General features: G+C 42.1%; 3 protein-coding genes across 8 annotated transcripts in view; 1 reads left to right on the forward strand and 2 right to left on the reverse strand.

Annotated features, from left to right (window-relative positions):
- The window catches only part of LIN54 (lin-54 DREAM MuvB core complex component), a 35,121-nt gene extending 25,191 nt beyond the window's left edge, over positions 1-9,930 (reverse strand). Inside the window, exon 1 of one of the 5 annotated variants that reach the window (XM_081924942.1) lies at positions 9,796-9,930. The gene's annotated coding sequence lies outside the window, so the exon portion shown is untranslated. Of the gene's footprint in view, positions 1-70; positions 250-4,288; positions 5,153-9,795 lie in introns of those variants that run through there. The other 4 variants (XM_081924940.1, XM_081924945.1, XM_081924941.1 and 1 more) reach the window with 4 other exon arrangements.
- Positions 9,931-10,298: 368 nt separating this feature from the next.
- COPS4 (COP9 signalosome subunit 4) lies at positions 10,299-20,377 on the forward strand. Of its 2 annotated transcripts, none has more exons than XM_081925191.1 (10): positions 10,299-10,458; positions 12,062-12,141; positions 12,799-12,950; positions 14,366-14,469; positions 15,330-15,483; positions 17,172-17,322; positions 17,819-17,989; positions 18,737-18,864; positions 19,243-19,327; positions 19,976-20,377. In XM_081925191.1, exons 1-10 carry the CDS (start codon positions 10,385-10,387, stop codon positions 20,107-20,109), a joined length of 1,233 nt encoding a protein of 410 aa, XP_081781317.1. In that variant the 5' UTR covers positions 10,299-10,384; the 3' UTR covers positions 20,110-20,377. The 2 variants fall into 2 exon arrangements, with proteins under 2 accessions (XP_081781317.1, XP_081781318.1); XM_081925192.1 differs by having other exon boundaries at positions 18,749-18,864.
- Positions 20,378-21,630: 1,253 nt separating this feature from the next.
- Positions 21,631-27,763, reverse strand: PLAC8 (placenta associated 8). Its single transcript, XM_081925498.1, has 4 exons — positions 27,459-27,763; positions 26,465-26,593; positions 23,941-24,065; positions 21,631-22,280 (listed from the first exon to the last, which is right to left on the reverse strand). Exons 1-4 carry the CDS (start codon positions 27,475-27,477, stop codon positions 22,176-22,178), a joined length of 378 nt encoding a protein of 125 aa, XP_081781624.1. The 5' UTR covers positions 27,478-27,763; the 3' UTR covers positions 21,631-22,175.
- Between the last annotated feature and the right edge of the window lie 156 nt (positions 27,764-27,919).

Genomic DNA, 27,919 nt, shown 5'->3' on the forward strand with positions numbered 1-27,919 from the left:
TTTCCTAAATATAAAAATGCAATTACCATAAAAATCTAAGATATACTGATAAAGTAAAATCGCTGACTACCTTAACCATTTGTCTGTGGGATGTGCAAATTCCAGTTGCGCAGGCAGGCTAAAAGTCTCATTAATGCAGACATTTTATCTTTCAACATAATCCTGAAATGATTAAGATTCCCTTGTACCCAGGTGAGCTGGTGCTGTACAATTTCAGCATGACAAAGGGTTTGCCAGAGGTAACAGCTGGTAGACCCTAATTCAGCATGAAAGTCCTATGCAAAAGCACTATTTATAACTACCCAGGCAGAGGGAAACATACTGTACTGGTGTATTGAGCATGGTACCAAAGCAACCCTTACAGAAGTATGAACTCGAATTCAAATATACTCCCTCAAAGGTAGAGCAAGAGTCCTTTCAAGATCAGAAAATTTCCAATTATTTCCCATGTCAACAGCAATATGAGAAGTACAATCTGGGAGTACAAATCCTAAAATGAAAACCAAGTCTGGACCATGAGTGAGATAATATTGAAGGTCACAGCCATTAGAAAGAAGGTTCACTAGGGAGGATGGAAAAATTAAAAGCATTGATTTATCTTTGCAGCGTATGCTTTACTTATTTACTTCAAAAATCTAGCCCACCCTTCACTAAAAGAACCCCAGAGCAGGATAAAATATAATAAACATAATGAAATCTCAATAAAATGTTACAACATCAACTAATTTTTATCTGGCACCAAAAATCCACAAGGGTCGGCATAAGTCATACATGAGATGGGAAGGCATTCTAGTATCAGGCACCAATCAAAGAAGGTCCTCTTACATGTTGTCATGCAGCAAATTCGTGGCTCAGTTAAGAGGGAATGTTGTATCCAGAAGGCTGTAACCAACAGACAGGTGTATGTAGGAGCAGCTGTGTAGAGCTTTATCTGACAGAACAAGCACCTTGAACTTGGTTCAGTGGCAAACTAGCAGCCAGTGCAGATCCTTCAGAACCAATGCAATATGTTTTTTGCAGGCTCTCCTGATTAACAGCCTACATGCAATGCCTCCTAGTCTCATAAATATGGTGAAAAGACTGAGTGTCCTATGTGCTTCTTCCACAAAGCACCGTTAGCTTTAACTAAGGGCTCATTCAGTTACCTTTCAGCTGCTTTTGTAGGCACAGGTCTGTATTTGAGTGGTGTTGTGGGTTTTTTAGGGTGTGTATGTGTGTGTGTCAAGATGCTTTCCCCAGGAAAACCCACATTTTACCGGTGAATCAGAGGAAATGGTAATTGAGTTTTCTTAGGGTTGCTGCTTGCTCCAATTCAGTGGTAAAAAGCAATGTGACGTAACAAATGAAAAGCTACCCTAAATTTTATTTTGGGCTGCTAAATGCCTTGCACTAAAACTGCAAGGCTACTTTGTATATGACTTGCTCAATTTGCTGCGTACTGTACTGAAAACGGAATCAGAAATTAAGTCTGAAAGCTGAAGCTTGTCTAAGATCTTTGTAAGCTTCACTGATGCCAAACAATGGTGAAACATTGTACTCACCGTATCGTATCATAAGAAATATAAATACTTGCAATATCACAAGGTGTCCAGAAATGAAAGTTGGGAAATTATGAAAATACAAATTTCTAATCCTCTACATCAATCTTTCCTCACCAGAGCCTGTTCAGACGTTTTGAAGTACAACTGCCATTAGCACTAGCCAGCTTGTCCAATGGTCAGAGATTAGAGGAGTTGTAGTCCAAAGCACATGGAGCATTCCAAATTGGGGGAGTCTGCTTTTGACATTTCAAAACCAAGGGAATAAACACAAATCCCAAGAGGAAAATGGCTTACTTTTAAAGAAAGTTGTTTATTTATTCAAATAATTTTTAAAGTTTTAATTTTAATTAGTTTTGCAAGAACCTCCAGTATTCAACCAATAAATTAAACACCTTTGCACATCCTACAGATTCTGCATTGAATTCTATTTTATAGCTTATATGGTGATCTAAATATCAAGAATTCTACTAGGGCCCCCCCATAAAATATAGGATACTGTGTAACATATGAAGCATAAAAAAGAATACAGCTGGAATATCCAGAATTCTAAATATTTTCTACTGTGTCTATATAGATATGCTTCATATTTAAATTAACTATATTTTTGAACTACCATATTTACCATCTATAAGACGCCCCCATGTATAAGATGCCCCCTATTTTTGGAGCCCCAAATTAATAAATATTTTAAACATTCTGTGTATACACAGGAAAATATGGTATATCTCTGTTACTTTGTTGCAAGCTCCAAATATGATTGCAGAGAAGTAAAATATAAATAATAACTTACATTCCATTCCATACATCAGGGTAAACTACAGTTAATGGTTTGCCATAAACACAGATAATTCTTGAATTACTCCTTCCTAGTGTGAGCAGAAACAACTAACCACGATCCCTAACTTATGTTTGGACCAGGAATCATGAGGGTTTTTTTGTTCAAACACACCACTGGTAAGCTAAGAGCAAACCTTGGTTTAACTTCATGATTTATTGGGGGGGGGGGAGCAGTAAGACAAGAAATCCTGGTTTGGATGTAACTCTAAACCAGGGGTTGTGGCTTGTTGCTCCTTCTTACACTAGAGGAGAAGCAAAGTAGGTCCACCTGCACATTTAACTAAATATTTCCTGATACAAAGCTATCCCACGCTAACAGTTAACACAGTTTTAAAATTCGTATGGAATGTCTTTAATTAAAAATGATACTCTTACAAGATATAAGCCCACCTAGAAATAAGATGGTTGGTGGCGCTGTGGGTTAAAGCCTCAGCGCCTAGGACTTGCCGATCGAAAGGTCGGCGGTTCGAATCCCTGCGGCGGGGTGCGCTCCCGCTGCTCGGTCCCAGCGCCTGCCAACCTAGCAGTTCGAAAGCACCCCCGGGTGCAAGTAGATAAATAGGGACCGCTTACCAGCGGGAAGGTAAACGGCGTTTCCGTGTGCGGCTCTGGCTCGCCAGAGCAGCGATGTCACGCTGGCCACGTGACCCGGAAGTGTCTCCTGACAGCGCTGGCCCCTGGCCTCTTAAGTGAGATGGGCGCACAACCCCAGAGTCTGTCAAGACTGGCCCGTACGGGCAGGGGTACCTTTACCTTTACCTTTATATTTAATATATGAATCCCATATTTCAGAACCTATAGAGTTTAGAAGATACCATTTTAAAGACTTATTTAACACATTTATATGTCACTTTTCAATCAACGAAAATGATCAGAAGGTCACTCACAGAGAGATACTCAATTTCATAGATAGGGGAGTGGAGAGAGGAATCACACATGCATATGTAGAACCTGAATGTGGACCAAGCCCTCAGAAAAAAGAGTCACGTTTATTGTGTACATTTTAGAGCTGTCACTGGGTAAATAACACTGACATTGACATCTGACATAATCAAGAGTAGGCCCACTGAAATCAATGCACTTAATCATTACTTAGTTCACTGATTTCAGTGGGTGTACTCAGGGTATGACCTAGTCAGATACCACCCAGTGTAATTAAAAACATATTTTCAGACTGTGTTCCTTGACACCAATTATCATTTGCCTTCTTGTGCTAGAAATCCCAGCTACCCTAACGTAACTAGATTACACTTACAAAATATATTGCTTTACACCTTTTCATAACAAAATTTGGAATTAAAACCAAAACCAAACATTCATTTTCCATCTGAATCATTACTGCTGCATTGACCTTTTCCACCTTTCAAAGGTTAAGGGGGATACATTTTTAAATTCCCAGCTTTAATTATCTAACATGCTGTGAAGTTATTATTTTCTGCCCATTGCAACACTTCCTGTTAATTATATATATTTGAAAGTGACCACTAAAGCACGCCTATGATGTATGCGACTACACTCCCCTGAAAGCAAGCAGCTAATTTTAAAAATCATTAGTGTCCCACGAGCAGCTTTGCATACTAATATTCTTCACTGCGCTCCTAAGAAGAGTAGGTGCAATCAATCCAGTAATTTGTTCTTCAGATTTCTCCTAGACCACCATATGAACATCACTTGCGCTACCCGAACTCTCAAGCAATGCAACATCAGACAGACACAGTACAAGCGAGACCTTGAAAGGCGAGTTAGGCCTCAGCAGCTCCAAATACTCCCTTCTTTTCCAGCCAGGTTAACTATTTAGGTTACATTTGAGAACACCTGGATTTCCTGTACAGCAAGCCACCCAACCCAGCGTTGCAGGCTCCCCTTCTCCCCCAATCTCCTGCCCAGGCCTTGCTTGGTGCGTCTCTCACCCCTCTCCAGGGCGCCGCCACCGACTCCTTCCAGGAGGGTTAAGTTCCAGCCCGAGGGGAGGAGGGAGCTTCCCCCAATAGTGTCTGGATAGCTGCAAAGCGGCTGCCCGGGAGTTGGGACGAAAAGACGAGGAGAGGGAGGTTTCTGGCAGCAGCGAGCAGAGGAGTTGGGGGGAGCCTCTCAAGGCTGTTTAGGTGCTGTCGCTGGTATGTCAGGGGCCGGGATAGTATTTCGAAAGATCCGCCATTTTCACTTCGTCATCACCATCACAGCCCAGCTCAGCAACAACCTCAGCCTCCTCCCTCCGCCCCGATCCCTTTGCTAGAGCCACTCCCACCGGAGGGGAGGGGAAGCCCGGCCCCCGCCGAGAAAAGGAGGAACGACGCGGGCGCTGACCTACAAGAAACGCGCGTTCCGGCCAGGGCAGGACTCCCTGTCCACGCAAACTCAAAGGGTTTGCGCCCCTTGTCCAGGGAACGAGGGTGGAATCCAACTCCGAGACGGGATTCAGAAGGGAAGCCGGGCAATCCAGCTGCACTTCCAGCAGGCACCTTAAAAGCCTGGCCGTGCAATCCTATACTCAGAAGTAAGTTCCGCTGAGTTCAATGGGGCTTACTCCCAGGTAAATGGGTATAGGATTGCAGACCAAATGGTTTATTAGTCGGTTAAGAATCGGGAGAGATGAAAGGTGGCGTGTGCGGACAGGATGAATAAGAAGTAACGGTGCATCTGGTGTATATACAGATTTTTCATCAACAAAAGCTCTCTCATCCTTTTATTACCTGCCCTTAAAAAGTAAATACCAGTGTATTATGACTATGAACAACATACATTGATTAACATTGACACAGGAAGGCTTTTTAAGGGGAAAGGGGGAAAGCTTCCAGCAATTCTTCTAGTAAAATTAAAAGAAAACTTTGCCCATCTCATGGCTAATAAAGAAATCAGCATGAAAATGCTTTAATACACTATTCCAGGCAAAACTGATGGAGAAAAACATTGTTTTTCCACCTAAAATCATTTATGCTTGCTTTTTCCCTTAAAAAAGAGCAAACAAACCCAAACTCACTCACATAGAAGAACATCACATTGAACATGGGAAACTGCTTCCAAGTGTGTGAGAAGTGGAACTACACTGAGATTCTCACTTCGAAGAGTTTTCATTCCATACATTCTACACAACACAGTTTATAACCACAGTATCCCTTCAACTGCCAAGATACAAGTTACTGTTAATGACAGATCAGATCTTACACTACTTAAGAACTAACTCCATTATTCATGTCTCAGTTTTGACTCACTGTTCAGGAGCAAAACTCTCAAGTGTGACACTCAAGCCAATTCAGCATAGCAAAATAGTTTAATAATAAATTCCTATATCAAGAACTGTAATGCCTTTTCTGTTAACTTAGACTTTGACACCCAATAAAGTACTATTCTCAACAATTCATTGGTGAAAGCTGCAATGCCTCTTGCAATTAAATGTAGGTATTTGATGTTGTATAGTAGTTGAGCCATCCTGAGAAAATTGAATAGAGCCAATACATCATGCCACTATTAGATCCATTTTATATGTATTTATATATTTATCAAACTACTTCTGCAAGTCATTCCCATGAGGCAAACAACTATTTTAGTTTCCACAAAAATATCCTGGCAAACCTGTCCATGCACTGTGAACTGGAAAGCAGCAAATTTTCTGCATATTCTCTGCATCAATTATCTGGTACACTTGCATAAATTTAGCTGTTTTAAACTAGATTCTGGAATCTGATTGCAGAGGTGCTATGAAGGTCAGGAATTTTGTTGCATTTTCCTAATTGGGTTCTACAGCAGTCAATGAGAGTATACACTTTAAGGCCTGTTGGTAATATCTGGACCCAGTTCAATCTGACTTCTGGCCTGGTTTGGGGAACAAAACTACCTTAAGAGCATAAGAACATAAACCTGCTGGATTAGGCCAATGGCCCATCTAATGCAGCATCTTGTTGTCACTGTGGTCAAACCAGATGCCTGTGGAAAACCAGCAAGCCTTGGTCACCCTGATCAATGACTTTTGTTGGAAGAGGCATAGTGGAAGTGCAACTCTCTTGGTTGTATTCGACATCTCAGTGGCTTTTGATGCCATGGATCATTATGCCATGGAAGTGCAACTCTTGGTTGTATTTGACATCTCAGTGGCTTTTGATGCCATGGATCATGGCATGAATTTGGAGTTGGAGATACTGTTTTATGGTGGCTCCACTCCTATCTCTGAGGAGTTTCAGCAGAGAATAGCATCAGGCAACTAGAGGACTTGTCCTGCAAGGTTAAATTAAGAATTTAAGATGAGCCTGCTGGATCAGGCCAATGGTCCATCCTGTTCTCACAGTGGCTAACCAGATACCTACGGAAAGCCTGCAAGCTGGACATGACAACACAACGGCACTCTGCCCACTTGCAATTTCCAGCCACTTATTCAGAGGCATACTGCCTTTGACAATGGAAGTAGAACAGAGCCACTGTGGCTGTTGATAGTCTTGTCCTCCATTAATTTGTCTAATCATCCTCTAAAGCCATCCAAGCTGGTTTCCATGACAGCCTCCTACAGGAGGCAAGTTCCCTAGTTTAAATGTGTGCTGCACAAAGAAGTACTTTCTTTTATCTGTTCTGAATTTTCATCAAATATCCATGAGTTCTAGTGTTATGTGAGAGGGAGAAAACTTTTCTCTATCTGCTTTCTCTGTGCCATGTCTGAGGATTTCTAGCTTGCTACACTCAATGCCCTCTTTGATGCAACACAACCTCCAGTATATCTTTCCCTGTCATTCCTATAGATTTTATACCCTCTTATACCCACTATATCAATGTCATCTTCCAAGACCAAGCCCTCCAGTTCACCTATCTTGGTTCAGAGGCTTCTAGCACTGGTGTATAAAAACTTGTATGAAGTCTTTCTCTTCAAGTGTTTTTGGCATTTGTGTATTGAACTGTTGTGGTCTGGCCTCCCTGAACTGCTTTGTTTTGCCTCTGCACTCACAATGCCTAGTTCTACACCTCCCCCATTTAAATGTTCATCACTTTATCAATTTCACTGTAAGAGGAAGATCTGTTCTAAACAAGACCCTCTTCAGCTCCTGTTGGGTCTCCCAATGGTCAGGGGTCCCTTTACCTTTACACCAACAGTCTGGTTCAACCCTGGTTCAGTGCATCCCATCCCTTTTGTACATGCTCAGCTATAATGTCCTAAATGTTCCCTGGTGCCTAACAAATCCAGCCTCCTCCTCCTCCTCCTGACACCATCATCTCACCCATGCATAGAGACTCCCAAGCTGCATCTGTCTAGCTTGGGTGGCCCATGTGCTTATAGGAGCAGGAGCCTGCTCACATATTATCCCCATTTTAAAGCATTCACACAGGTTGCTAATTGTTTCTTAAGCCCAATTTTAGGTGCTTATGCTAACACGTAAAGCCCCAAACAGCCAAGGAAACAAATATTTCATAGAATCACAAAGTTGGAAGCCACCCAAGGGTCATCTAGTCCAACCTTCTGCAATGCAGGAATCTCAGCTAAATATTTGAAAGAATACCTTCTCCCATGCCAACCTGTCTCGTCTTTAAGACCTACCAATGAGGCCCTCTTGGTGGTTCCTATAAGGGACATCATAAGGCTTTTTCAGTGGCAGCTCCAAAACTTTGGAACTTTCTCTTTTAGGAGGATAGTGAAAGACTTACTTCACCAAGCTTTTAGAGATGAGGCGATATAATTTGTTTGAGGTCATTATTTAATAGGAGTATTTTTTTTTTGTTTTCATTTATCCTGTGCTTACATTGTATTGCTTTAATTGGTTTCAGAAATATGTAGTGTGGCTTGCCCACAAATCAATAGACTTAAATCCTTAGATTTCAATATGTCTGCTGAAAGTATGACTAATATTGGATATAATTTTATAGAATTAATTTATTGGTATTTCATCATTAGTTGAGCACCACTGTCAATAGATTCACCTTTCCCTTCCAAGTGCATTTTTGTTGATTTTCCAGAATCAACATAGTTGGAAAGCAATTGTTATAATATTGGACCACTGGTAGTGTTGAAATATAGCTTCCTTGTTTATACTTAGTAATATACACTCAAAGTTATTGCTCCTTTGGCTCATTTGCCCTCTGCTAGTAAATGAATCATAATGAGCACCTTACAAAGGTATTGTTAGTTCTACCATTTTGATTTCAAGATTACCGTACGTGTATAAATACTTGTAAGTTTAGAATTATATGTACTGGGTTTAGACAGGAGAAATGCATTTAAATAACAGCTGCTTAATTTGTGAAGTGGCTTCTCTACAATGAATGGATTTGGTTGTTTTTTTGTATATTTTGATCAGAGGGAAAATATGTATTTAACATTTCTTTCTAATATCTACATTATAAAAATCGAAGTACTATTGCCATCAAGATATGCACTAGCTGTTTAGACAAGAGAAACGGAACAGACAGACAGAAGATAGAGTCCATTTTCTTACGAATCAAATAGAAAAGCTACTTTGTAATATTGTACATCAGTCAAGCCACACTCCAGCAATCTTTGGCAGTTCACCAATAATAGCTTGCTAATTACACCATTCAACGCCCAGGTCTGATAAGATTGTAAGGCAAGAGAAGAGTCCAACGACTTCCCATACAATAAACACAGGGAACTCAGCTGATTGCCATAAAGATTAAAGTCCCGGTTAAACTGTGGATTCATGTGAGAAAGAAAGGGGTGCTTTTACTGAGGCCAGCCATTCTGCTCCTGTTTCAGCAACAGAGCAAAGCACTTCCACTTGCGTTAAATTCTGGACAAATAAATACCCGTGATTGGGAATTGTAATTTTAAAGTTTTTGCCCTGCCCTACGATACGCCAAAAGCAGACCTCCTTGAGCAGCAGTCATCGGACTGAAGAATGAGATCGAACTCGATATTTCAAAACGAGACTCTTTCTTGCTCTTATTTATTGAATTTGTTAGTCGCTTCTGCCGTCTTTACCCAGGACTTACAACTCACAGCCTCAACCCACACCCACCCCCCGCTTTGGGGGCAAATCCCTGCTCCCCGCGGCCTCCCTTGACAGAAGAATGAGAAGCAATTTGAAAATAAAACAACGAAGCCTCGTTCCTGGAGGCACCGGCTCGTCGCGGCTCCGAGGCCGAAATATTACCCCGGGGCTTCCGCGCATCTCCTGCCGGGCCTAAAACCCCCCTGCCTCCGCCGAGGGGTCCCGAACCCCTTCGTCACTGACAGACAGAAAAACGACAATAAAAAATAATAATAACCCTGAGGGGAGGCGGAGGAGGAGGGAGAAGGGCCGGTACTGAGCCTCCCTTCCCGACAGGCGCCCACCCCACAAGCCGGCCAGACTCGTCCTGTCAGCGAAGGGGGAAGGAGGCGGCCGGTGGGTCCCCTGCCTCAAGCGCCTCAGGGCTGCGCCGCTTCTCCCTTCCTTCCCCTCAGGCGACCCGCCCCCCGCTCGGCCCGCCTAGCGCTCACCTGCGCCCGCCGCAGCCCCGGCGCTTCACATCGGTCTCTTCCACCCCCCGCGCCGGCCCCACCGTAATGACAACGCCGCCCGCGCGCTCCCGGGCTCGCTCCCGCGCGCGGCCGGCTGGTCGCCGTGACAGCGGCAGGCTGCTCGCGGCGGCGGCAACAGCAGCAGCAGCTGCGGCAGGTTCCGCGTTTGTTCAAAATCACGCGCCCAGCGCCATTCCGCCGCCGCCGCATCCCATAATAGCTCGGGCAGCGGCGCCCTGGCAACCGGCGCCGCGTCACCGGCGCCAAACAGCCAACCAACCCGCGAGCCCGCCCCCCTCTCCCTCTCTCTTTCTCGCGCCGCGCTGGTTTCTCCCGCCTTCCCTCCTCAAAGCGCGCTCCACTTCCGCTCAGGCTCCCTCCTCCTCCTCCTCCTCCCCTTTCGGCGCTTCCGGGATCCGTGACGTCACGCCGCAAAGCCGTTGGCTCCGTATGGATACGCGGCTGCGTCGCCGCCTCTAGCGTGGAGGCGTCTCGCGCCGGAGGAGGCGGAGTCGGCGGCGCTGTGTTTTCCCTCACAGGTTGTGGGCGGGAAGGGGGAGGATCCAAAATGGCGGCGGCTGTGAGGCAGGAGCTGACCCAGCTCATGAGCTCGAGCGGCTCCCACAAGGACCTGGCCGGGAAGTGAGCGGCTCCTTTTCCCCCTCCCTTCTCATAATGAAATTTCATAATGTTGTATTATTTTACTGTTGTTCGCCGCTCTGAGCCCGGCTTCGGCTGGGGAGGGCGGGATATAAATAAAATTTTATTTATTTTATTATTTATTATTCTCCCTCCCCATCTCCCGTAGCAGCCAGCGCCGAGTCTGACCGGGGTTGCGGGGTGGGGAGAGGAGGAAGCGGAGCAGGCAGGAGCATCTCTTGGCTTAGGCAGGCCTGCCCTCCTCTCAGGTCTTGTTCTGGATCTGCATGGCGCTGGTTCGGTTCCCTCCGTGTTCTGTTGGGCCTTGTGGATCTAGGGCGATCTTTATGGAAAAGAAGCAGCGTGGGTTAAGAAAATAAATGGGTAGCTGTCAACATTAATTTGGTAACAGCAACAGCAGTGGTTCCTCGCACCAGTTCCTGGGATTTTAGCAGAAATTCATTCGAACCCGTAGAAACAAGCCAGCCGTGCTTCCCCATCTAATTCGAGTTTATTATCTATTTCAGGCATGGCCAAACTTGGCCCTCCAGCTGTTTTGGGACTACAATTCCCATAATCCCTGACCACTGGTCCAGTTAGCTAGGGATGATGGGAGTTGTAGTCCCAAAACAGCTGGAGGGCCAAGTTTGGCCATGCTTGATCTATTTATTCGGTGTGTTTCTATGCAGCTTTTCAGGTGGACCTTATAAGAGCAGTTTATGTAAGATGATTACAGCTCTATGGGGTGTTGGGAGACAGGCTCCTTCTGGGGTTGTTTGTCCATCTTTGGTCCCCAACCCTGCACTCAGTTCAGCTCCTAGATTGGGGGGGGGGGGTGTCATGTCATCTGAGTAGCCCAGGACTTCCAAACACACTGCCCTGTGAGGTCACTTTGGAGCTGCTAAAGCAGTGGTTTGTCTCTCAAGACGGATGGCAACAACACAGACTTCCAGGAACTGGCCTCCCTTGCAGCTGTAGTTGAATCTTCTCTCCTCTGTCTTCAATTTAGTATCCTAAACCACAGGAGATTGCACTCACAAGAGTTGGAAAGGCAGGATAATATGGGATTAATGATGTCGTAAATACAAGTATACCCAGCTTTTGCCTGATGCTGTTTTTTTTTATTGCTCATTGTATCTCAGCATAATGATGTGCATTCACACTCCCTTTTGGAGGACTAAAAGGTAGTCCCTTGCATAACATTGTACTCTTGTGTTTGATTAGAGTTAATGCAAGAAAAGGTGAAAAGAGGATGATAATCTTCTCTTTCTGCAAAAGGAATTGTCAAATTGTGTCCTCATTTCTATGACTAGCCATTTCATTGCAGTGGGAAAGCACCAGAACTGTTAGATCTCAGGATTTCCATTGAAATGGAAAGTATGGCATGTACCTACTCTAAAATGGTTTTGAGAAGAATGGCATTCTAAAATATCATGCGTATTGTCCTTACATGCACAAGGTGTAAAGCTAATTTTAAAAATACACCAATTTTTAGCAACATAGGAAGCTATAATAAGTCAGACTGCTAGTCCATCTAGCTTAGAATTAGCTCTGTATTCAATGATATTTAAACCTTAACTCTCTTTTTTTTACTGCATTCTGGCAGGTATCGTCAGATATTGGAAAAAGCAATTCAGCTCTCAGGAGTGGAACAATTAGAGGCATTAAAAGCCTTTGTAGAAGCAAGTGAGTTTAATTATCAGTTTTCATGAATTGTTGAATGACAGCTTTGTAAGTATTTAATTGCAATCGGGAAAAATGAATGGTCTTAGAAATTTTTGTACATTGAAACAGGTATCAATATAGCACTGGGGATTTGGTAGGGAAAAGGTTGAGGTGTCGATTTTAAGCATGAATACTTTGACATAAATTTCATCAAAATCAGTGGGATATTCTGAATAAACATTTCTAGGCTGTAGGAGGGTTGTTATCTCATAATCCTGTTATCCAAGGTTATGGTCTCTGCAAAATGTTAATACTAGTATAATTATTTTGGCATCCGATCATAAAACTGTGTTGTGGTGAAACAATGAATGGGTTGTGCCCATGCAGGGGCAGCATTCTCCCCCCCCCCTTCTGTGCCATGCAACTCATATTCCACATTTCACAATGGTGACTCCAAGCCTTTTCATTATGAAAGCACAGCAACTGAGTTGCAAGCAGATGCTATGTCAGTGTAACAGTTTTATGCCCAGGCTCCTATGAGCTGGTACAGCTGCGTAAAAGTTTTGAGTTGGAAACAGGGGCCTTAACAATGGTTATAGACTGAACACTCACTAAAATGACAGGCCTAACGACAATGTATAGCCTGACTTTCTTTCCACCTTGTGTCTCTTAAACCAGTGGTCAATGAAAACGTCAGTTTAGTGATTTCACGCCAGTTGTTGACAGACTTCTGTACCCATCTTCCAAGTCTTCCTGATGGCACAGCCAAAGAAATCTACCATTTCACCTTGGAAAAGATCCAACCTCGTGTAATTTCATTTGAGGAGCAGGTAAGAGCAAGATGGTGATCAAATTTCAATCCCAACCTTCTTCCCAAAGGAGCCCAGGGCAGGAAACATCAAAGTGATTTAAAAATACAATTAAAAATAAAATAAAAACATTTTCAAACATGTGAAACAGACACATGCCCTCCGCTAATAAGGTTGTCAAAAACAGTACGTTTCAAATGCCCGGGTAAACAACTATTTAAATTCCTCCAAAAGGAAACATAATGAAAAAGACAGAAACACCTCACCAGGAAGGACATCCCAAAGATGGGTAATTGTCTCCAAGAAGGCTCTGGCAAACCAGTCAGATAAAGAGAAGAGTATGTTGAAATATTTTCAGTACAGTGGTACCTCGGTTTACGAACTTAATCCATTCTGGAAGTCCGTTCTTAAACCGAAACCATTCTTAAACCGAGGCACGCTTTCCCTAATGAGGCCTTCCGCCGCCAGTGCCCTTCCACCATTCGGATTCCATTCTTAGACTGAGGTAAAGTTTGCAAACTGGGACACTACTTCCGGTTTTGCGGAGTTCTTAAACCGAATCGTTCTTAAACAGGACTGTTCTAAAACTGAGGTACCACTGTACTGTACTCTAAAAGAGTGTTTTTCAACCACTGTTCCGCGGCACACTAGTGTGCCGCGAGATGTTGCCTGGTGTGCCGTGGGAAAAATTGAAAAATTCGAAAGATTTAAAAATAAAGTATTTTATAATTTTTCATATTTCTGTTTAGTTACTATTTCATAATAAAGTAATTATAAAATACTTTCTTTTTTGTTTATTTGATTCCTATTTCAAGAGAATTACTTTATATATAGTCAATATAGGCACAGAGTTAAATTTTTTAACATTTTCTAATGGTGGTGTGCCTCATGATTTTTTTCATGAAACAAGTGTGCCTTTGCCCAAAAAAGGTTGAAAAACACTGCTCTAAAATATAATAGATATCACTGGCATATGATAAGCCTTGCCAAAAGGACAGCAAGGAAAAGATGCCCCAAGTCAATTTGTTCCAATAATGAATACAGACTATTCAGTTTTGTTCATCCTGGCATACTTTGCTAACTTTATTAAAACAGTCATTAATTGAAGGTAGCTTTGTTTGCCCTGTAGTTTCCTGCAGCTTGTAAAATTTGTACCAAATTCTTGTAAAATTTGTACCAAATTCTACACCACAAATTTCACTTCTACCCTGGAATAACTCAAAACAAAAATCACTACGCTTCTTGGCAGTTTGTATCCTAATACATCCCTCATATGCATTTGATTGAGAAGTATATTTAAAGATATTGTAGATCATGTAAAATCAGATTATCATTGTCAAATGGGCAAAAGGAAACAGATAATATAAAGGATATTAGAAAGTGGATCAATTTGATAACTTGATTGCATTATAATTTTATGTCCTCATTCTTCCCAGGTTGCTTCTATAAGACAACATCTTGCATCAATTTATGAGAAAGAAGAAGACTGGCGGAATGCAGCACAAGTATTGGTGGGGATTCCTTTGGAAACAGGACAGAAGTAAATAGTTGTTAGAAAACCTGACATTTTTTCTTCATACATTGTATATCCTTTTGTAGTACAAATGCTTCATTGGGTATATTCTGGATCTGTTTCCTTGACTTTTCAATAGCTTTGGCTTCTCTGATTATTCTGTGACAATTGCACATACTATTTTGATAGATCAGTGATCCACCTGGAAACTTTTTCTGTGGGGAACTCATAACACTTTGGTGCTGCTCATGTTTAGAGCACAGTCCTATTTTTGGTTTCAGCAACCTCTACTTTTTTATTTTTATTTTTGATTTCGATCCAAGTGTCTTCTGTGGAGCAGTGCATAGAGCTGAGCTGTTTTTTTCCTTACAAGAGACTGCCATGGACCTTGTTGCTAGCTTCCATCAAATAGTGTATTGCATTATGATGAGTAGTCAACGTGCCCTACAAGTTTTAGGACTACAAGTCTCATAATCCCTGAGGGTTGATGGGAATTGTCATCCACAGCATATAGAAGGGCCCCACATTGAATGCATTTGCATTAAGGCAGTGGGTGGTATTAAAGTAGACCTACTGACATTAATGGGCCTAAATTAGTTGTGCCCATTTTAATAGTCTACTGTGAGTAAAGCCTTATGACTATTACCATTCAAAATTAACCAATAAATTATATTTCCATACCCTCCTGCGGGGGGGGGGGGGTTGCCATTGTGTATCCTGCTTCTCCATTTCTCTGGGGAGACACAGCCTATCCTTCCTTTCAGCCAGAGTTGGCTGGTGGCAAACATTATACAGCGTGTAGTATTACTGTAAGTATGTTTGCAAAACTCTTATGATGCAAATGAACTGAGGTTTCAATAGTGTATTTTCCCCCCTTTCTATTCAAGGCAATACAATGTAGATTATAAATTGGAGACTTACCTAAAAATTGCCCGACTGTACCTGGAGGATGATGACCCCGTTCAGGCTGAGGCTTACATCAACAGAGCATCTCTTCTTCAGAATGAATCAACCAACGAACAGTTACAAATTCACTATAAGGTGAAATACTAACATTCTTGTTTTGAGTGAAATGAAATAACATATTGCTTAAAAGTTTTATCATTATATTTTTGCATATACATCTGTTCCTCATTTGCTGACCTCAAGGTTGCTACCCTTGTAGTTGCAAATCAGGACAAATAAAAAGTGAGGCCATCTGTTAACTAAATGTCATCTTCAAACTCTGCAATTTTCACCATTTTATTATGTGAAATCTGATTATGGTCTCCAAGATTGCTTTTTTGAGTTACGAGCTTAAATGATGAGGAAGGCATTTACAGCTTTGAGATTCCAAACTATGCCCACAACATATTTGGATGGGAGATAGCCATAGTATCTGTAAATCACTGGGGCTAGGGAGAGGTGGAAAGCATTGTACATTACATACTATATTGCTCCCTGTATAATTCTCCTAGGGCTACATTTCTCAAAGGACTTCTTCAGAGAATTCCCTTCCTGAATAGTAGGGAGGACATTCATTATTTGTTGGTAGATGGGGGTAAACAGACTACCTGAACGGCGCCCGTGTTTGCCTTAGCAGCCCATTGGATTAAAGAGAATTTCATTATGTAACATGGGATCCCGTCTGGTGGTGACCACTTACACTAAAATGTACTCCAGTACAGTTCATATTAAGGATGCGGATGGTGCTGTGTGGTAAACCACAGAGCCTTGGGCTTGCCAATCAGAAGGTCGGCGGTTCGAATTCCCGTGACGGGGTGAGCTCCTGTTGCTCGGTCCCTGCTCCTGCCAACCTAGCAGTTCGAAAGCATGTCAAAGTGCAAGTAGATAAATTGGTACCGCTCCGGCGGGAAGGTAAACGGAGTTTCTGGTTCGCCAGAAGCGGCTTAGTCATGCTGGCCACAAGACCCAGAAGCTGTACTCCGGCTCCCTCGGCCAATAAAGCGAGATGAGCGCCACAACCCCAGAGTTGGTCACGACTGGACCTAATGGTCAGGGGTCCCTTTACCTTTACAGTTCATATTACTGCATTTTTGTGATGATCAGTGGTGTGTAATGCCTGACTGGAAGGCCAAACAGTTGAAAGCACACAATAACCTAGTTCTTGTGTGACTTTCCTATGATTTGAACATGTAACTCCTAGATTGCAAGTCATTCCATGCTCTGTACCCCTCCAGGCTCTACCTAGTTTTTCCAAGGGCCACTTTGGTGGAGCAGTGAGCTTTATGCACTCAGCTCCCCAAAGTGTCCTGCTTCAAAGTCCCATCACCACAACCTCTACTCTTTTCACGTCCCTCTTGAACTGACAGGTTATTTGGGGTAGGGGCTGTGGTCCTGCTACTTCCCGAGATACAGATTTGGCCTACCTGTTGCTATCCTCTCATTACCCCTCCTTTGGTAATTCTTCACAGAACTCTAGCCCAATGGTTGCCATCAATTTGATTTGAACTCATTTTATAATGAATTGATTTTAGAATGCTGAATTATTTTACTGTTGTTAGCCTCTCTGAGCCCAACTTTGGCTGGGGAGGGCGGGATATAAATAAATAAATAAATAAATTATTATTATTATTATTATTATTATTATTATTATTATTATTAATTATTCTGACCTGTAGTTTGAAAATTGATGGTCAGTTGCATAAAAAGTGAGAACCCTCAAATATTATTACTGGATTTAATAGGTAACATAGTGAGCAACTGTATGGTTTTTTTTCCTGTTTCAGGTGTGCTATGCTCGCGTTCTTGACTACCGAAGGAAGTTCATTGAAGCTGCCCAGAGGTATAATGAGCTTTCTTACAAGAGCATAGTCCACGAAAGTGAGAGACTTGAGGCACTGAAACATGCCTTGCATTGCACAATCTTGGCGTCAGCAGGTAAAGCAACACTTGATGGCTGACTTCTATATATGCAATTTTCATTTTAGTCTTTGGGAGTATATATATGATCCTGTTCTGCAAGAGGTGGTGGAGCTCTACTCTAAAGCAGTATGCATGTTATGCTTCCATAAAACAAAACGTCTGCATAAGCTGCCACAGGTTGTCTGCCCTGTGTCACTGGAATGTTTCATGTACGGTTTCATGTTAATGATTATGATTACTGAAACGAAATCATCTTGGTGGTGTAGCATTCTAGAAGCAGAAATTGCAGTTTGTTTCCATAAAAAGGATCTAGCTGCTAAAGCAATCTGCACCTAGCAGGTATAATTTGAAAAGGCATCAAGTATTAACAGTTGAGTGCTGTGGGCAGGCAGGAAGAAATTGGCCATTTGCTACTGGCTTGCAAAAAGGCAGCTGAGAAAATGCATTGAAATAGAAGTGAACAGTACTGAATTGACATGTCCCAGTTCACGGTATTCTTACTATTTTTCAGGACAGCAGCGTTCCCGTATGTTAGCTACTCTCTTCAAGGATGAAAGATGCCAGCAGCTTGCGGCCTACGGGATACTGGAGAAAATGTATCTAGACAGAATTATCAGAGGGAACCAATTGCAAGAATTTGCTGCAATGCTCATGCCACACCAAAAAGCAACAACAGCTGATGGTACTTGGGTCTCTTAAAGTGCAGGTGTACCCTGTTCTGATGGGTACTCAGACATTGTTCCTTTCTGTATATACCCTTTCAAAATGAACATTGTTGCACTTTGGGTCAGCTTTAGTAGTCATTTACATTGGGTCTTTATATCCTTTTATACTCCAGTGTTTGGCACAAATAACCTAGTTCCATGAAATTTCCAATCCATTGTTTCCTAAAATATGGTATGTGTATCCCTGGTCATACATGAAAGTTTTCAAAGTGTACACAGTAGAATTTTTAAATTTTACTTCATGTTTTCTGCAGTTAAAAAAAGCTAATTCAGAGATAAAGTAGTATTATTTTCAACCAAGAAGGAGTACTCCTGTAAGATAGAACACTGAAAAGGGGCATGCAATTATTGTAAGTTTGGGAAACGCTGTTCTAATCTCCTTAGCCATCATGTAGTACTTTGGGCTTCCATCAACATTTAGACTGAAATTACCTTTCTGTAAGCTTGACAAAGATGAAAAAAAATATTACTCTTAGTTAAGCAGGTTTATATCCTGTTCAGCACAATGATTTAAAGCCAATAAATCATATTATGAAAGTTATGATAATATAATAATGTAAGCCAATTTCTTTTCTACCTTTATTACGGAGCAGTATTGATGGAACAGAAATTGAGGACTGCATATGCTACATACAGGTTTTTTAAATTATATTTGACTTGTAGCCAAATACATGCTGAATTTCAAATTCCTAATACATTGTCAGTTTCTATTTCAGGTTCTAGTATTTTGGACAGAGCTGTCATTGAGCATAATTTGTTATCTGCAAGCAAACTGTATAATAATATTACCTTTGAAGAACTTGGAGCATTATTAGAAATTCCTGCAGCCAAGGTATATAGACTTGTGTACTGTTTGCTTTTGTTTTGTTCAAACTAAGCTAGTTTTAATAACGTCTAGTTTGATGAAGAACTAGTTCGCTCTTCTGCTTAAAGCAGATGCGTTCAGAAAGAAAGGAACAAAAAATGATTGATGCTGGTATAAGATGATGATTTATTAAATTTCTATACTGTCTATAAGGGATGCAGGTGGCGCTGTGTGTTAAACCACAGTATAATCAACAGTTGCAAAGGTCTTCTGCAGAATAAATTGACATATATAACTTTTCTCTACCACCAACACACCTATGTACATATACATGTGGCAAAAACCATATCAAGAGTGGGCTTCTGTTTATTAAAAGTAGATGTCCTTTTGGGTTTTGTTTTTCAGGCGGAAAAGATAGCATCCCAGATGATAACAGAGGGTCGCATGAATGGATTTATTGATCAGATAGATGGAATTGTTCACTTTGAAAGTAAGTTAAGCTCTAGCTTGTTGTTCTTGCTTTAGGTGCGGTTGAAGCACATGTAATGCAAAAGCAAAATATTTTAGCCTGGTGTACAATCAACATGGGTTAAACCACAGAGCCTAGGGCTTGCCGATCAGAAGGTCAGTGGTTCGAATCCCTGCAACAGGGTGAGCTCCTGTTGCTTGGTCCCAGCTCCTGCCAACCTAGCAGTTTGAAAGCACGTCAAAGTGCAAGTAGATAAATAGGTACTGCTTCGGCGGGAAGGTAAACGGCATTTCCATGTGCTGCTCTGGTTCGCCAGAAGTGGCTTAGTCATGCTGGCTACATGACCCGGAAGCTGTATGCAGGCTCCCTCGGCCAATAAAGCAAGATGAGCGCCCAACCCCAGAGTCGTCTGCGACTGGACCTAATGGTCAGGGGTCCCTTCACCTTTACCTTTTACAATCAACATATGACAAAGTGGTAATTCTCGCTGTAGCCACCAGATGGCAGTAGTGTCCGTGCAATAGTTTGAATTCCTGTATTCCAAAATACCTGTACAGTATCTGCAGACCTGGTAACAGAAAATTTGCTTATGCAGCAAACAAATAATGGCAGAAAATTTAATAGAAACAAGCAATGAATGCAAGAATGAATTCTTCTATTGTCTTTTAGCTCGTGAAGCCTTGCCGACGTGGGACAAACAGATTCAGTCTCTCTGCTTCCAAGTTAACAACCTTTTGGAGAAGATTAGTCAGACTGCCCCAGAATGGACAGCACAGGCAATGGAAGCTCAGATGGCTCAGTAGGCTTTCATTTCCCCCCTGTTCTGTAGAGATTGTTTGTTTATTTTCATCTAAAAATGTGAAGCTAGCATAAGAACTTACGACTTTGGCTCAACTTCTGCTAGAACCCTATCTAGACAAAGGTGTAGATGTGTGTACATTATGTTTAAAACCCCAAAGGTTTATCTTAAATGTATGGTAGGACAACATAGACATTAAGCTGTTTAAAAAATAACTGAATGGAATACAAGATGTTTTTTAAGTTTTGCATTAAAATTTCAGTTGTTTCGTGGCCTTGTGAATATTTGTGTGTGTGCGTTGGAAACTGAAGTGCCATATTCTATTTAGCTGTAGTTATTCCAATAAAGGCAGGCTAGTAGTTAATCAGATTCACTATCTTCAGTTTTCATTTGCTGCATCCTATCCTCCTCACAGAACTTCCATCAGGATAATTGATTTCTTGTGTTGAATTTACAGTCTGTGGAGCTGTTTGTTAAACCTTGGAAGGCTTTCATCCTTTGTTTATTATATGTATATATAGCCTCTCCGTATACAGAGCAAAGAGAAAACTAGTACAAGGAAGTTGCCATCCACTCTAGCTAAATATGTGTGGATGGGAGTGGATTTGGCCCCTAAACCCGTATGAGCAATTTCTAGTGAAACTAAGGGACAAGGGGAGAGGAATAGTTATAGTGGGAAAATGTTTATTGACATCAGTTATGCAAAAACCATGTAAATCAATATAGTTCATGTGAATCTTAGAACTTTGCTATCCTGGGTTAAACCAGAGCCTAGGACTTGCCGATCAGAAGCTTGGCGGTTCGAATCCCCGCGACGGGGTGAGCTCCCATCACTCGGTCCCTGCTCCTGCCAACCTAGCAGTTCGAAAGCATGTCAAAGTGCAAGTAGATAAATAGGTACCGCTCCCGGGAAGGTAAACGGCGTTTCCGTGCACTGCTCTGGTTTGCCAGAAGCGGCTTAGTCATGCTGGCCACATGACCCGGAAGCTGTATGCCGGCTCCCTCGGCCAATAAAGCGAGCTGAGCGCTACAACCCCAGAGTCGGTCCCGACTGGACCTAATGGTCAGGGGTCCCTATACCTTTACCTTTATCCCAATGCATAATTTTGAGTTTTCATACAATTTGGGTATTCAGGTATGACCAGGGTATTCAGCTTCATATGAGAACCCTATACTACCCCTTCTCAGGTGTCCACTTAGTTTACTATAAAGAAAAGGAGAATTAATTCTTTCTCTTCTCTCCCCATCTCAAATTTATAATGGTAGTTTTATGTTCTTGGGGTGTAACCAGAGACAGGAAGTGCAGATGAGAATCTCACAGACACACAGCATTCAAAGCTAGTTTATTCTGATCTTATGTTTATATTCTTCCAAAAGGCCATTTTAAGGTTCACCGTGTAGTTACTGGATGATATGAAATTGTGGTGTCCCACTTGTTCAGAAAACTTCCACATATACAAATGGGCTTCGGCTTCTTTGTCCCAGTCCCCTCCACGCACCCCAAAAAGAGAGATTTGGAAAAGGATTTATAGCAGATTTCCTGTTTATTCAGATGGTCACATTCTAGAGAGATGGAACAAGTCAAATAATATCCCAGTCTTCTTGGAGGTATTGCAGACTTTCAAGATCCACAGAACTCTTCATAGGGCTAAATTAGTATTTAGAGCATGAAGAGTTAGAAAAGGCGGCTGTGTGTGAACTTCATGTTTTACTCTGCAAGATCTGTGTTAGGGTGAAGATCAAGAAAAACATCTTTTACACATGTGCTGTTGGTACTTAATTGACATAACTGAATCAGGAAATCAGAAGGTGTGACAAGCCCAAAGGGGAACACCTACTACTATGATTTGGAAAGACTGCTGTTGCTCCTTATACACTAATTCAAATACATGCAGGTGTGGAATAATTGGAAGGGCAAGAAACTGGATTAATAGCTAAAAAACACTTAGATTTGTATAAGCCCACAGGTTACCTGTGTGATTTTAGAAGCTTTTTGAAAAATTCACATTACCGCTTAACATGAGCAACAACTAAATTGAACTATAAATGCCATCAAAATTCTCAACTTCCCTAAAAGATTCCTTGTTCACGCCTTCTATTGATGTCTCTCTTGAGTTGGCAAAGGGCACATTGAGGGTAACACCAGAGAGTGCAGTAGTCATCGCAGATTGATCCCTGTTAAAAAGAAATGAGGCAAATAGTAGATAATATTTGGAAAAAGAAATATTAAATACAGATGAAGAGTCAACAGGCAGCTTGGGACAAACTTCACGTAGGGCATATATTTAAATGCCTGTAACTGAACCCCAAAGCCTTTTGTAGCAAGTGGCAAGAAAGGGCAGTAAAAGTAGATGGAATCTACTGGGTGATCTTTGCAGTAGATTGCCCAGGAAATCTGGCTCCCAACTATTTAACAGTGCTAAACACAAAGACTCCTTAAAGGGACCCCTGACCAGTAGGTCCAGTTGTGGCTGACTCTGGGGTTGCGGCGCTCATCTCGCTTTATTGGCCGAGGGAGCCAGTGTACAGCTTCCGGGTCATGTGGCCAGCATGACTAAGCCAGTGAACCAGAGCAGCACACGGAAACACCGTTTACCTTCCCACCGGAGCGGTACCTATTTATCTACTTGCACTTTGATGTGCTTTCGAACTGCTAGATTGGCAGAAGCAGGGACTGAGCAACGGGAGCTCAACCCGTTGTGGGGATTCGAACGGCCGACCTTCTGATCAGCAAGTCCTAGGCTCTGGGGTTTAACCCACAGCACCACCCGCGTCCCAAAGACTCCTTACCCCCCTCTAAATTAGCTGAAATTAAGAAAGCTTGAAGGGAAAACGAGGTGTGACTGCATGTGGAAAGGACACTGGTCACATCAACACTCTTAAACAGTAATTACTTCCCCAAAGAATCTAGAAAGTATAGTTCAAGGGTGCTGGGAATTGTAGCTCTATGACAAGATCTCCTTACAATTCTCAGCACCCCTAAGAATCTACAGCCCTATTTTGAGACAGAAAAATATAGACATTTTTTTAAAAGAATGAAAGGAAACTACAGTCCTTGGGATTCTTTGGGGAAAGCTAAAGTGGTGCAGTTAAGCCTGTGGCTTGTGTGCATTTAATAATAATAATAAATTTTTATTTATACCCCGCCCTCCCCAGCCAAAACCAGGCTCAGGGCAGGGTATAAATGAGCTTCACATGTGTGGCAATTAAAAACAAAAAACATTAAAAGTGGGCAGGGTTCCGGGAAAAACGACTGGCAATCCCACTCGCCATTGAACCCAATGTGTTTGACTATACATGGTTTTGGCTTTAGGAGCAATTCCTGGGACGTAACACCCGGATAAGTTGTGGGATTACTGTAAAGAGCATTTAAATGTGCGGCATGGGTGTGACCTGTGTGCTCAAGTCTGGTACTAAAAATAAATGTGTAGGTGTGCTCAGAGGCACCTTATTCCTTAATTGTATAATAATAATAATAATTTATTTAGACCCTGCTCCTGTGGCTGGGTTGCCCCCGCCACTCTGGGCAGCTTCCATCAGGTATAAAAATAATATTAAAAATTAAACATCAATAGTAACAATCTGATCCCATATAAAAAGTCACAATGACTTTAAAATATTCAACAATCCATTAGAATCCAATAGTAAACAGTAAAATTAAACATCAGCAAATAATTAACAGTTCACACTTATCAATTACTATAAAGAATTAGTAATGAGAGTACACGCACATACACAAGCTGCTATTTTGCACCTGAGATTCTAGTAAAAATAAAACAACTCGATGTAGATCCTTAAAACCTGGATCTGCCCTCGCCAGGCTAGCTACACTTACCGGGATCCCATACTTGGTTCGGTAGACGGACCTCATTGCCACGCTCGTGCCGCAGAGGCAACATTCATTCATATCTGCGGCAACTTGGCATCCCAAACATAGATAGCAAAATGTTCCACAGAGACCTAGACAGAAGAGAGCGTGAAGAGAGCATCGCTTAGCAGAGCGTGCTGCCGGTACAAGAAAACGACAAGCTGCGGGACCGTGAACACGCCCAAGCCACAAAAACTTTGCCAACCCCTGCCCTAGAGAATGAGATAGCCCAACCAGAAGCATTTTTACTGGACATTGTTGGGAGTGATATAAATAGAAAGGAATAGAAGCTTTTTTATATGCAGTAACAGCAGCAAGAATATTATTGGCCCAAAAATGGAAGCAAGAAGAATTACCGACGACTGAAGAATGGAGGATGAAGTTAATGGACTATGCAGAATTAGATAAACTAACAGGAAGGATTCGAAATCCTAAATTCACGGAAGACTGGAGTAAATTTACGGACTATTTGAAAAGTATTTGTGAAGATCAGACGACGTTTGTAGGTTTGCAAGAGGTTTTGTGAGGAGTATTATTGGAAATATTGCAAAAATGGACAAGGGGAAGGATGATTTGTTAAGAGATGTAAAGGCAATATAAAGTTAAGAAATGCATAAGAAGTGGTTAAAACGGTGGATCATCAGAGGTGCTGATGGAAGTCCAAAAAGATTGTATAAGTGATAAGTTTTGTGGTACATTTTATAATTTATATGTTAAAATCAATAAAAATTATTTTAAAAAAATAAGAGAATGAGCTAGCCCAGTTGTTTTACTTGATACAAGCCTGCTTCCTCTGTTTGGAATAATGAGCAATAGTTGGTTGACATGTCTTGCTTGACGCCTGCCAAGGCAGACTGCATGTACCAGCTGCATCCCTGGCATGCAACCAGTCTGCAGAATTTCATTCATGCAAAGAGCAAGGGGATTTCCAACTCAGTGGAACTCAGTTCCGGCACCTCAGGTGGGGGCCGTTGCCATTAGAAGAGAACAAGGCACCAAGCAAAAACATTCTTCTTCAATATTTAATATTCTACAGTTTTTACATGTGTTTGTGGTGGTTACTGCTTTGTTACTTCTGTTTTAACCAGTGCTTTTTTGTTCTTTCCAAAAAAAAAGTTTAGGGGTACTCTCATTTTGACTCAAGAAAACCACCATTTTATAGTTCAAATTGCGAAAAAGAAATGGACAAAAGTGCAAAGATTCACAAAATGTTTAGGGCAGGCATGTGCAAAGTCCCTTTTGGGGGCCTAACCCAGGCGATTTAATCCGGCCCCCGAGGTAGTACATGTAAAACCCTAAAAAAAAAAAGCTCAGCAAATTCAATCCTACTTCAACTTTGGTCAGCCCTCACGCATGTTCACTTCATCAAATCTGGCCCTCTTTGAAAAAAGTGTGGGGGTATGTGTACCCCTGTGTCACCCCCGAAAAAAGCACTGGTTTTAACTATCATTTGTGCTTTTATCTTGTATTTTTATCTTGTGAGCAGCCTTGAGATCTTTCAATGAAGGGTGGTATATAAATCTAATTAATAAATGAATATATATCATTCTGGACTCACAGCTGTCCATGGAGGCACAGGTCAAATCTGTGTCCAGGCCAGCTGTTTACCAGCTCCATCTGGTACGTAGGCTGAGACCCTATCTGCCTGCAGACTGTCTCGCCAGAGTGGTGCATGCTCTGGTTATCTCCCGCTTGGACTACTGCAATGCACTCTACGTGGGGCTACCTTTGAAGGTGACTCGGAAACTACAACTAAATCAGAATGCGGCAGCTAGACTGGTGACTGGGGGCGGCCGCCAAAACCATATAACACCAGTCTTGAAAGACCTACATTGGCTCCCAGTACGTTTCCGAGCACAATTCAAAGTGTTGGTGCTGACCTTTAAAGCCCTAAACGGCCTCAGTCCAGTATACCTGAAGGAGAGTCTCCACCCCCATCGTTCAGCCCGGACACTGAGGTCCAGCGCCGAGGGCCTTCTGGCGGTTCCCTTATTGCGAGAAGCAAAGCTACAGGGAACCAGGCAGAGGGCCTTCTCGGTAGTGGCGCCCGCCCTGTGGAACGCCCTCCCAGCAGATGTCAAAGCGATAAACAACTACCTGACATTCAGAAGACATCTTAAGGCAGCCCTGTTCAGGGAAGTTTTTAACGTGTGATATTTTACTGTATTTTTGGTTTCTATGGAAGCCGCCCAGAGTGGCTGGGGAGGCCCAGCCAGATGGGTGGGGTATAAATAATATATTATTATTATTATTATTATTATTATTATTATTATTATTATTATTATTATTAATATATTAAAAGGACCCGATGGAGAACTCAGCCAGTGGAGAGAGAATTGTGCTTCCATAACGGCCATGATGAGCAAGCTCATACTTGTTTAAGGTTTGCATCCAGGGTGCATACTGAGGCTGCCTTTCCCAACTCAACCCACTGAGTAAACCACCTTAATCTCCATGACAAAGGAGAGCTATCTGTACCATAGCTACTCACATACTCCACAGTCGCTAAAACAGTCACACAAGCCTGTCTGCCAGTAGCTCTGTTGTGATGGCTGGATAATCACAACTTGTGGCTGCTGCGTGATCACTGGCTGAGGGTTCATTTTCCAGGCTGCTGATTCTAAAGAAAAGAGAGAGAGAGTGATGTTAAAATAAACAGATCTCCATTCTGAAAATACAATAATACAAATGCAAGGAACATGTCTATGCTGTGAACTGCCCTGAGCTCTTCGGATGAAGGATGCTATACAAATTGTCACTGAAATTCTACTCAATATTGATCCAGAGTAGATTCCAATGTACTGTATAGTTAGCAGAGTAAAAACTTAAACACATTGCAGGATTCCCCCCAAAAAGACCAGAGGCAATTAATATTTCATCCAGCAGAGCTTGATTGAAGGCAAATAGGCATAATGGTCACAAATATATAATACATTCAGGATTGGCACTGTCCATAAGAAATCCAGTTGCAGCAGACTTAACTTAAACTTACAATAACTTATAATAAGTCTAAACCCTTAACACTATCTATGTGCAGAACACCACACCAGAAGTAAATGAGATGGAAAGAGAAACTGAAACTCAGGCTCCTTCTGGCCTCTTAGAATAGTCAGCATGACCTTGATGGAAGAGATAACAGAATCAGTTTAAACCCTGTTACAGAAATTACTGGGCGGGGGGTGGGGGCACATCTTTAAATTAAATATTACAAATATTAGGCCTGAATGTATCCTTTCAACTTGACAGCTCAGAGAAGTTACCTAGCTTTAAAAATAATATAAAATCATCTCCTTTCCCACTTTCCTCCATTCCAAAGCTATTTTCCCCTTGCAAAAGGGACTCCAGGAAGTTCCCAGAGGGGACAATTGCTGGGCTCATTGTTAGCCAAAGGAAGCCAAATCTCATCACCTGACTCGCAAAGGAACCTCTACTGTACTTTTGGGTGGTGGGTACTTAAGACATATTTGTCTATGCTAATCTTATACCTGAGTCTTGCCCTCCCATGTCTGCTTATGCTAATCTTGTACCAAGGACTTGTCTGGACACGTTTGCCAAGGTTAACCCCTCCCCTTTCGTGACATGTCAGTGATGTAGCAATGATGCTGTACGAACTGTATTCTGGGATATGGTGGGAAAGTTTTAAAAGTCTTTGTCACCCCATCCTCGGGGTTCAAATTTGCTCTTTGAACCTATTGCGCAATAAACTTTGGTCTACAGCTATTTGCTCCGGTTGGCTGGAATCCTTCCTTTATTCCGTAGGGACCCGCGGGCTCTGCCCAACGAGCTGGGTGACTGAGCAGCCTCACACCTAGATTTTTTCCGTAACAACTACCTGTACTCAGCTTCTCTGAAAGTACTCAGTGCTTTTTTCTGGGGGATGCAGGGGTATGCATGCCCCTAAACATTTTGTGAATATCTGTACTTTTGTCCATTTACTCCTCCTCCC

The sequence above is a fragment of the Podarcis melisellensis genome, assembly GCF_964234715.1.
Source record: "Podarcis melisellensis genome assembly, chromosome: 9".
In the NCBI taxonomy this organism is placed as follows: Eukaryota; Metazoa; Chordata; class Lepidosauria; order Squamata; family Lacertidae; genus Podarcis; species Podarcis melisellensis.

Bases quoted from the DNA above. Each gene is read 5' to 3' on its own strand.
- COPS4 (XM_081925191.1), top strand. From the start codon at position 10,385: ATGGCGGCGGCTGTGAGGCAGGAGCTGACCCAGCTCATGAGCTCGAGC. The intron at 15,484-17,171 runs GTGAAATACTAA...TTCCTGTTTCAG, and splicing joins AGTTACAAATTCACTATAAG to GTGTGCTATGCTCGCGTTCT. The intron at 17,323-17,818 runs GTAAAGCAACAC...ACTATTTTTCAG, and splicing joins CACAATCTTGGCGTCAGCAG to GACAGCAGCGTTCCCGTATG.
- PLAC8 (XM_081925498.1), bottom strand. The intron at 24,066-26,464 runs GTGAGTAGCTAT...TCTTCTGTCTAG, and splicing joins TTTTAGCGACTGTGGAGTAT to GTCTCTGTGGAACATTTTGC. The intron at 22,281-23,940 runs GTAAGTGTAGCT...TCTTTTTAACAG, and splicing joins GAACCAAGTATGGGATCCCG to GGATCAATCTGCGATGACTA.